The sequence below is a fragment of the Nesoenas mayeri genome (assembly GCF_963082525.1).
Source record: "Nesoenas mayeri genome assembly, chromosome: 3".
In the NCBI taxonomy this organism is placed as follows: domain Eukaryota; kingdom Metazoa; phylum Chordata; class Aves; order Columbiformes; family Columbidae; genus Nesoenas; species Nesoenas mayeri.
In genome coordinates, this window is record NC_137544.1 from 24,823,416 (window position 1) to 24,834,830 (window position 11,415).

At 36.3% G+C, this 11,415-nt stretch overlaps 1 protein-coding gene across 3 annotated transcripts in view; it reads left to right on the forward strand.

The window, feature by feature from the left end:
• Positions 1–10,990, forward strand: part of MCPH1 (microcephalin 1) — a gene marked incomplete at both ends in the record, with an annotated part of 125,413 nt that extends 114,423 nt beyond the window's left edge. For all 3 annotated transcript variants that reach the window (XM_080342419.1, XM_080342420.1, XM_080342421.1), the window contains 2 exons: positions 9,808–10,045; positions 10,935–10,990. In XM_080342419.1, coding sequence (XP_080198545.1) covers positions 9,808–10,045; positions 10,935–10,990 — 294 coding nt within the window. The remainder of the gene's footprint in view (positions 1–9,807; positions 10,046–10,934) is intronic.
• Between the last annotated feature and the right edge of the window lie 425 nt (positions 10,991–11,415).

The following is an 11,415-nucleotide window of genomic DNA, read 5'->3' on the forward strand; positions in this document are numbered from 1 at the left end:
TTTGGGAGCATCTGAGTAACCCTTCACATTTTCCAGGCTTTTCCTTTCAACAAGATCACTCATTTTGTTATTACTGGAATAGAAAACCCTTTTATTTATCAAAGCATTATTCATCTGCACTTTGCCAGGTATAGCAAATCTGTTGACAGCACTGGATTTATCATTTACGGTTAAAGGCAAATGGAAGGATTCCCCATATCCCTAAGCCAGCAAAACAAATGTCATTCTGAAGCTCGCTGCACAATATCCTGCATTGATTAAAAAAGAAAGTTGGACTGTCCGAAATGATTCAGTATCTGAAAAGTCTAAGGTAGTTGAAATGAGGTTATAACTTTTAATGTATTTTATGCAAATACTGGGCTTCCCTGCCTTGTATCTTCATTATATATAGTATTTAACCATGGGGAATATGAAGTTATTTTCCATGAACTGCAGCACATTATTAGCTCGTGGAATTTTTGTTTCAGTGCAGCCTTTCACTGGTGAAATATACTTAGCTGGAAATATATTTCAGTCTGTATAAATGCAGATGTGTTTACTCCCATATGATTAAACATTGCAATTTACTTCATTGATACTTCATTCCTTACTGAAATTTATTACCTATTCATAGATTAGGTACTGGTCTGGTGCAATAGATATTAGTCTGTTTTTAAAAACAAAGAAACAAACAAAAAATAAAAACAGAAAACACAACAAACAATTGGCCTTTTGTGGCTTGGGAGAGTTCAGTAAGCCTAGAGAGTACTATATAGTTGAGGTCATTATTTTTGTGCAGGTAATTCAGTTTGAAAGAAGCATCCCATACCTATATCACTACCCCATTACATCTACCAGAAGTGACTTCATGCTCATTTGTGCCTGCATCTCTAAGCCAGTAACGTGGATAAATGGAAAGGGACCTGTAGAGTGCGTGAGATGGTGTCCAGAGCATCTTGCACACAACACGTGCCCCAGGGGTCTGATCTTGTTCCACTCTGCTCCCCTGAACTGAGCACATCTGTATTTCATCCAAAAGGAGAACAGTCTGTGCCCTTGGTGGCTGCTCCACAGTGGAAACAAAAAGGACACTCAACAGGAATGACCAAGAGATTAGTTTCAAAAGTGCACTCCGAGCTTGAACTAAACCAGTCAGAATGTAAGTATCTTTTCTGCTGAAGGTCTTGTAAGGATATATCCAGCAAGAATAGATCTTTGTCAACTGCAAGGGAAAACATGGCCATGTACGAATTGCATACCTTTTAAAGTCACGAATAGTAGTCTAAAGCAAATTACTTGGAGGCTTGGTTTGTATATTGGCTCAACCGCATTTGTTCAACTGTCAGCTGTGTTAAGGGAAAAGACTTTGATTTTATTTATCTTTCTGTTTTGAGATATATGAACTTTAAAAGTGAGATGGAGAGTCCTATCAATATTGCCAGATACCAAATGGTGGATTCAACATGGCTCACGTAGATCTGCTGCACAGATGATCTGTATGTGCTTGAATCAGCTCTTTGTCTTAAACGTAACAAAGCCATCACACCAGCACTCATAGGAATCATTGGCATAAAATGTACAACTATCCCATCTATACACTGAATTTGTTGCCTAGGATTTTGCTAAGCTATCAGGCTGGAAAATCTGATTAATATGACCTGAAGCAGTAGAACTATAGATTGAGTCTGTCCATTTTTTCATTGCTAAGCTGGTTTTTTTTCCCAACCCATGAGTTTTCTCACTTTCATCCTTCTGATTCTCCCCTCCATCTCACTGAGGTGAGGGGGAGCAATCAGCTGTAGGTGCTTAGCTGCCTGCTGGGGTTACACAACAGTAGATAGGAACTAAAATAACCGTGAGAGATATAAGGAGCAATCAGAAAATAGGTATGATGTAGCTCAGTAAGGACTAGTGCAAAGTAGGGAGAAATAATCACCTGCAGAAACACCAGATGAGATTGACAATGCAATACTTCTACCAAAAGAGCAACTGAGTATTTTAGAGGATCCAAAACAATATGTCACCTATGTCATGCTCCGATAAAAGAAGCAGGCATACTAGGATGTGTTAACAGGATTGCTGTACGTAAGAGACATGAATTGTTTGCAGTGTGCAGAGCAGTGGTGGGGCCTGAGCTCTGTCCAGCTTTGGGCACTGCACGTCAGGAAAGATGTGGATCCATTGGAGAGAATCCAGGGGAGAATAACAAAATGATCAGAGGTCTACAAAATATGACCCATAAGCAAAGACTGGAAAAACTGTGTTTGTTTAGTCTAGAGAAGACTGAAGGGAGACATGATAACAGTCTTCAAATATTTAAAAGGTTGTTTCAAATAGGAAGAGAAGAAATTGTTTTCCATGTCCATTGGCACTAGGACAAGAAGTAGCAGGCTGAATATGCAGCAAAGGCAATTCAGGTTATATTATTAAGAATAGCTTTCTAACTGTGAAAGGAGGTAAGCATTGGACTAGATGGTGTATGAAGGTGGAGAATTTCTGTCTTTGAATTTTATTGGGATTCTTGGGGGCTCATCACATGTATTAGCTGTAACCCTCGTGGTATCCCAGGGGTGCCAAGCTCAGGGTCGTATGTGCCACATTCATATACCACTCCAGAGAGATGCACAGCATGGTGCTGCTTTAGTGATATTTGAGTGAGAAAAACTTCTCCCAATTATAATGGGTAATAATTTTCAGAATTTTGACATAAAATTGCAATATGCAGTCTCATCACTGTCTGATAGTGACTTGAGTTTAATTCTCTTGAAATGAGATGAAACCAAGGATGAACAAGTTCTTGAGGTATTTCTGAAGCAAGGTTTAATTTGCTAAACCTGAAAAATACTTCCTTTGCTAGTTAATCTATAATGAAAGGATATTTTAAATTTCAAAATAATTAGTTTGTGTTGGAACAAAATGCAAATACATTTAATTCATAATCTTTTTGAAGTGATAAACAAATAGTTATAGTAAAGTGACCACCTCTTACAATCTTAACAGAGTTTTTTTAGGTGAAATATATTGGAAAAACAGCTCCTTGATTTAGAAGTCATACTTATCCTCAAAAGGGAAAAGACTTATTGTTTTACCCTAATTTGTTTTTTATTAATCTGTAGTTGATAATGTTGGTATTACATAGTGTTTTAAAATAGTTCTACCTCTGGAAAACAGGGAAATTAAACTAAAAATAAGTGAATTCGTTATCTTTTTTCCTGCAAAAATTTGTTATGCCAGAAAAAATGGTTCCAACATCTTCCAGTGTAATTTTGAATATCTGCCAAACAGTAGATTTATTTGCCAAACATTTTCATACAGTATTCCCACCGGCACTCAGTCTTTCAGAGAATAAATTGGTGAAATTAACTTTTCTTATCAGTCTATGGTATTTGAGAGAAGCAAGGTTGTCTGCCAACACGCAGTGGAAAAAAACAATATCAGCTAAATTGTCTGGATTCAAGCTTTCTTCCCTTGTCTTGGCCAGGAAACACTGAAGGACTATGCAGAGGAGGGGAAGAAACTGTGTTTTGAAGAATTTGCCAAATAATATAGTCTTGACTGTGTGCTATTTCTCCTTCTTTTACTTTCCTTTTTATTTGTCAAGACAAGACATTGGAGGTTTCTTTGTTCTGCACCAAATTTTCCATTCTGTCTTCTAAAACTTTCTCCCTTTGCCTCCGGCCCCCATCTCGGTGCACCAGTCTTCTCCTGCACAAATGTATCTCAGGTTTACCTGTACATACTATCAGTTTGTGTGCATGTGCTGGGGTGCTATGTAGCTTTATCAAGCATTCAAAGCGTGTGTTCTCACTTCTGTCTGAAGGCTTCTGCTTTAATTTGACAGAAAGGGAACTTCTGTTTTAGACAAATGATATTGATAATCAGTGGAAAAGCATTGTTTCAGTAAATATTGAGAAATAAGGATGCAGTATTTATAATTATTTGCGTGAATGTTGCAAGTTGAGTTTTGCTCTGAGAGTTAAAAACATCACTAGCAATAAAAAATGCATTTCACACCAAACAGTGGAATAAGGTTCTGGGTGCTGTTGAGATAATAGTATGGTAGTATGGCTTGAGCCAGTTGGGGTCCTGCATTGGTGTGGTGTACCATTAACATAGATAAGATTCTTAAAAGCTGAGGATCAATTTCTTTGTGAAACAGCTTGCTGAAAGAAGTTGTTTTCAGCTCTTAACATGCTCTTTTATACTGGAGAGCACCAATTTATTTACCTGGTACAGCATTCCAAAGTACTTTTTAAAGCTTTTAGTGAATATTATTTCGATTTTAGTATTCTCAATGTGTTAAAAAAACAGCAAACTGCTAAAATAAATTATAAGAAATAGAACTAAGATGACGAGCTTTTAATTTAAGTAGAAAACATATGTCCCAGGTTGTTCCTACAAAAACAGAGTTGCTGTTTGGTTAGTTGCTTCTATTCTCCTGTTAAACCTCATATTTAGAAAGATGAAAAAGAGAGCATTTCTTCTTTGTCCTGCAGGAGCACTGCATTGTTAACACAAACTTCCTTGATCCCTGTAGGGTTCTGCAGATTCTGCAAATTCCTCGCTGCAGGATAACTGTACATCCAGAAGTCTGCACGCTGCAATACACTTCTCTTTATCAGCATCAGGCTGATGCTTCACTTGTGGGGATGTGTGTGAGCCCTTGATCTTTGCATGTACATGGGGTTCCACATATGTGTTTTTCTTTTAAATTTTTACTAAATGACAGACTGTCTGAAAATGCGTATAACCGTGCAAGTGTAATGTTTCCTAACAGTGTTGTAGCTTTGAGTGTTTTCTTCATGAGGTCTTCCTACAGAATTACAGTAGCTGAATATGTCAATGTTATTTGGCCAGTATATTTGTCCACACAGAAATCATATGAATATTAAAATATTGAAGCTTAATATTTCCCCAGCAACATATTAAATTAATATGCTATTTTATGTGTCTCTTTTTTTTAAGTATGTAGATTATCAAACCATAAAGTCTGGGGCTTTTACTTTATCAATTTTCTGATTTTATGTCATTTAATAGTTGCAGAGCAGTGAAGTAATCTACAAGACTTCAACAGTCCAATCCTTTTCTCTTTAGTGAAAATGAGCAATTTATCAACTTCAAATGAAATAACATCTCTTTATATAGGTATAAACCATAAAATATACAATCGTCTCTCTTCAAACTTTTGTCCGCAGTTTTATCTCCTGCTGTTTGCATTTAATAAAATGTATTTATTATTTTTGTAAGTAAGAATAACCAAAGTATAATTACAGGTTTCCATAAGTTCACTAAATACTTCATTAAAAAAACAGCCTTTTCAAATAGGTGTTGATAAGGTTTCCAATTCTGTATTAAATGCTCAACTAGTAATGATAAAATAAATTCTGAGTTTGTTTTTGTGGATTTATTTATCTCTGGTGAATAAGATAAATTAATAATAAAGATTTACCATTACACATATATTGATTGTGTAATGCATGAACAAAGACATATAGACATATATAGTTATTACCAGTGGCTACATTGTATATCTTTTTTAAACTAATTTTTCACATTTTCATTCCTAGCCTATAAATACGATTTCTATTAATTGTAGTAAATCAGAAGCATATTCTTCCTTTAGGTTTTGTGAAATAGTATTATTCTAATGGCATTTTAGACTGAATATTTATTGATGTGCTATTTTCTGGAAGTACACTGAAAATTGTGTGCTGTACGTGGGACATTAGCTGTTTCAATGCTGAAAAATTTCTAAGTACATCTAGAAGAATTAGTTTTCTTTCATTTTATGTTACATTAATTCAGGCATCCATTCAGAGATAATACCTTTGTGGGACCTGATGGCTCTCTCTTGAGCCTCATAAAAAGATCACACCCTTGGACTTTTATGGAGTCTTGTGTTTGTTCCCACTCTGCCCACTCCACTCCCAGCAGGATTTATTTTCATAAAGTTCTAGGCAATGTTGCAAAGTTGGGGTTTGGTTGGTTTGTTTGTCTGTTTAATACATGCTCATTTGGTTTGTGGGGATTGAAAATCAGTCACAAGGAGGGACAATAATTGGTGAAATGTTTGATGTGTGGTTGTTTATTATTATATAGTGAAGAAAGGCACTATTTTTTCATAATGCATTCCCCATAAGTTTTACTTCTGTCAAAGTGATTTTTTTTTCCTCTCAAAACTTAGGTTTAAACAAACATCTAAATTAATGGTACATTTATGAGAAATGCGTAGATATAAGAGGCATCTTCCTGCTGTTCATCTAGCTCATGAAAGAATTAGGTTAGCTCCTAGGATCTTAACAAAAAGAGTAAATAGATGTTTTTAACATGGTTCTTCTGTCCATCTGCTAACAAATATAAGTAGAAAGGAAAATCGGTGTTGTCTTTTATAATAGGGACTGACACAATTGTAACCGTAACTACCAACTGATACATACACAATTTGTGGAAATAGTCACTTTTGGGGTCTGATATTTTCCCAGGCTTGGTCTGTGCTGAGGAATTATTCATTTATTTGTAAAAGCTTACACGAAATGTGTATGGTTTCAAAGGGCTGGGAGCACCCCCGGGGTGCTGCGAGGGCTTTGATGTTGCAAAGGCAGCTGAGTCAATCCAGGGGGACGGGCTGGGGTCTGCCCTCTCCTCCCAGTGCCTGACCCCATGTGGGCAGCCCGCTGCCTTCCCGGTGACCGGCTGCTGGCATTCCTGTCAGGTTAGTGCTCCAGAAAGCAGAGTTAACCTTTCAGACTACCCTCTGAGTTCTGAACATAAGGTATATGATTTTCCCTAGCTCTAAGACCTGTGTGCTGGAGCAAACCCACACACAGCCTGTCGGGAAAGCTGTGGTGGTGGTGGTCATCCAGACAAAGCAAACGTAAAGATGACGTTCCACATGGAAGGTTTCCTTTGATGATGCCACCAAGATGTACTGTGTTCTTACCATGTCCTCCTCTCAAATGTACTGATAATCCACACAGCTGGAGTTCCAAAGGCCGTTGGAGAAAATCCTCTCTATAGCATGTCAGCATTTCACTTCCTTGGGTTCCTTTAATGCATACTAAATGTATAGGATAAAGCATGCTATTTGTGGACATCAGGTGAGGGAAGTGCTCAAAATTTGGATTTCCTGATTTGATTGTTAGCTGTGTACACATTTGCTTTTAATATTAACTTATTCCAACAGTTCTTTCTGTATGAAGATGTACCAAATGAATGAGTTTTCATTACAGTGGCAGTGAATAAGTTCTTTCAGGGGAAATATTTGAGGAAGTGGGAATACAGTTAGCCCTCTTAAATCATATTCCTTAAAATATGTGAAATAGCAGATTGCAACAGTTTATATCTGGTGTCTTCTAAAACAAGTCCTATTGCATTTTTAAGATAAAAGCTTCTCAATCCTAATAATTTTTGTCTCTAAAATCTAAAGAATTCCAGGTTGACAAAAACAGTGTAATTTCTGTATTTTTGAGTTAAATATGATTTATTTTAGATAAACTAGCATTGAAATCTTCTGGTAATCGTTGTTCTTCTATAGATTACAGCTGATTTGTCCTAGTAAACAATTCCAGAGCTCTATGACAGATCAACTAAGATGAAATTGCATCCATCATGTGACTGTTCTGAGGCTGATGTGAAGGGATTGTTATTTTTCACTATAAAGCATTCTTTAATTTGTTGACCTTGGTTACCAGAAGCACTTTTGTCATTTCATGATCGTGCAGTTTTATAATTCATGAAAATGAGTTATTGTAGTCCTAGTAATATCATAATCACAACACTGCTCTGTACATGGGAGACTTCAGTGTTTTATATTCATGAGCTAGTCCCTCAAAGTCTCACAAGACCCATCAGCAATTGATACTTTTAGCTAATTCTAAATCCAGTACTAATATTAAAACTATACAGTTATTAGTTTTCTGTAGTTCATGACATCAGCCAGATATTCACAGAAGAACATTCTGCGCAGATGGAAGGAGGCAGTACCCTACCAAGTCCAAAACCAGATTTTCTCCACATATGTAAAGTACCAGGTGCCAACATATGTACAGGAAAGGCCACCAGATATGTTCACTGTATGAGTGATGAAGAGTTGCTCTGTCCGTGTATCATTCATCTGGCCAAGACTTAATGCTCTCCCTCTGAGCTGAGCCTGGGTTCTTCAAATTCTGCAATGTAACTCTGCTTTGATGATGTGCTCAACAAAATTATTTAGCAGCTGTTTGACTTCAGTGAGACAGGTTTAGATGCCATGTCGTTCATAAACCTAAGTTCACAGAATAGAAAATAAAGGTTATATCTTGGATTGTTCTTGAGTCTTTTTGGCCTGCTTCACCCATAGCAGTCACTGTCTTCATAACTTCCTTAATTCAAAACACAAAGATTCAATTTAGTTTTATTCTCAGGAGAGCAGCCAAGGGATTAATCACAAAAAAACCCTGAATTACCTATTGATGGAGTAGATTTCAGAATTCAGATTAGGATTGATTTGTCCAAGAATAGCGGAGAGGACAGTGGCAGAGAACCACCAATCTATAAAGTCTCATGTTAGCAGGGGCTTCATGCTTTGCTGGTGTTTCATCTAGCTAATTGATCGAAAATGTTAAGGCAATTCACTTTGACTTTTGTCTAGGGATTTGTGAACATGGTCTGGAACTGTTTGGCTTTATACACCCTTGTAAACCAGGTGAAGATTCTTAATTTGGCTGTACATCTGCTAAACACATATATTATTGCATTAAAAACTGAAGTGCCTGTAGTTTCACAGCAAGTTTGTGACAAGACTGGAGGAAGGAATCCACTCAGCAAGTAATTTCTTCCAGTGTTCTAGTTACACGTCATCACTGACTATAGTTTCACATTCAGATGTCTCATATAATTCAGATTATACAGAGCAACTTTTTCTCTAAGTAACATGCTCATGTTTATCATCTGCATGAAAAATTCCAAGCATCATGTAATATGAAACATTTATTTTGGTTCTGATCTTACTACTAACTCCAATCTCATTATACATTTTCCAAACTTTGACAAGAGATACAGAATCAAAGATGTCACATACACAATCTCACTCTAAGAAATAAAAGCTTGCTTTTTTTTTTTAGTATTAAAACTTTATATTGCATACCATAGTGTGTACGCTTTTTGTATACACTACAGGAAATGGCTTTAATTGCTAAATCACTGTCCTGCCTAGTATTACTGAGAAAATTTGTCTCATCTAGATGAAGCAGGTTTTTATTATGATGAAGAAGTGTTACAGGCTGCACAGTATTCACAGAGGACTTCTTTTTTTCTTTTCATAGAGGCAAAAGAGTTTACATGAAACAGTTTGCTCTGAAATCCGGTACTTTTTAGTCACTTCCTACATCTGAGACAAAATACAGTTCATATTTGTGGAGCACAGGAGGGGAAAACAAGTCCTATGGTAGTATAAACTCTGAATTAGATACATTTTTAAAGCTCCCTGGTACAAACTGATGAGTACTACATATCATAAATGGTTTCACAGTTTGTATTTGTGCTGAAAGGCTATAATTATTCAGAATATCTTTGATATTTCTGTGTGATGGCCAGTGTTATAAATGTAAGAATGTAAGAATATGGTGAAAAATAATGCTGTCAAGTGCTTTAAGAAGTCTTAGAAACCACTAAGTCAATATAATACAGCAAATACATTGTATAATTTACCCAAGATTTTCTGATATGTCTGAAAAAGTCAAGTTCATATTCATATTCTTTTTTTCTGAATTAACGAAGAGAATGATTAGTTTTACTTTGAGTGGAAATGCAACAAATGGGTTATTAATTTTCTTCTTTCCTCAAATATAGATCTGCAGACTTCAGCGTCAACTATCAACAGGAAAATACCAGCAAAATCTCTTTTCAAACCAGCCTGTGATGTTTGTATCTCCTACCAGTCAGCCACCCTGCAAAAAGCTAATTGAACTTATACAGCTGTCAGGAGGAAAAATATGTAAAACCTTACGTCAGGCAAAAATCTGTATAGGAGAAAAACCAGGAAAGAAGTACCAAGAAATAAAATATTTATCAGAAAAATGGGTATTAGGTAAGACACTACATTTCAACTCATATATAAACATGTGGAATATATATTCAAAAACTGACTGGAAATAGCTCACTAAACTGAGGTTATGGAAGGAAGAAAATGGAACAGTTAGGTTTTCAGAAAGGTTGTCTCTATGGTGAGGACTTTCTCTTACTAGATGTAAGACTGCTTCATTATGGTCCTGGTCCTCACCATTGTAATTTTACCAAGAACAAATTTCATCCAGATTTTCAAATTTATTTTTTTCATGATTCTTTCATTCAGAGCAAAATAAACTCCAGATCCAGCATCTCTTGAGTTTACTGCAGCTGGACAGGCCGTGCTCAGCCCCTCGGTGGGCTGAAGGAGTTGCAAATCCAGCTGCTACTGAGGGACTCTGGATTCTTTGTGCCCTTTACAAATTTCTCAGATCTCTTTTGCAGTCTGTATGGTACTTTAGAGGAAGGATACAGGCCTTTGAAGTTCGGTCCCTTGCTCAGCAACTGTTTGCATAACAGTATGAACATTGTCACCTAGAAATGGCCATCTTAATCAAATAAATCAAATCAGATCTCAAATTTTATCTGATCTTTGACACTTCACTGTTGTAACCCAGTTATTTTGTGTCTATCTGCTTTCTGATGTTAACAATGACTGTCAATTCACTCAAGGTTGAGCACGATAAAAAGCAAATAGGTAGATAATGTAGCACCTGTTTTAAAGTTAAATAAATGATAAGTTCTTGCAGTAGTATCATTTGACTGCTCTTTTTTTAGGGTCCTTCTCTGTCTGGGTTCTGAGCTCCACCAAAGTCTTTTATACCAGAAATTGCTCTGAAGTACATTGTTGCTTTATAATCTATTTCTTGTGCACTTTATCTTAAATAATCCTGCTTTTTTATTTCTTTCAGATTCAGTCACTCAGCATACAGTATGTCCCATGGAAAACTACATTTTTCATCTGTGAGTTAACTCAAGAGCTTCCATAAGGTTGTAAGGGAACAAGCCTAGTTTGGATTCAACAAAAAACTAATCTGTGAATAAAATTTCTAAGAAAACGCAAGTTGCGTCTTAATAAATACATGGAAGAGTTTTCTATTTTTTTATTATTAAGTATTCATCTTGTCAAATCTTAAAGGTTTTTTAATAATAAAGTACTTCCCTAATAAAAGCCATCTTGCTTTTATTTATTTCTTGAAGACCTTCAGGCCTAGAAGTTGAATGAATGATTATTCACTGCAAGGAAGTGGAAAGATATTTTCTGATCTCCAAGCAAAGTTGGTTACATTACAGTGCCATTAAAAGATGTGCATTCGGTATGGGCAAGCGCACCCAAGCCAGCCGTGGTGCAGGCAGCTGGAGGCCCATGTTGCCATATCTTCATGACCATTG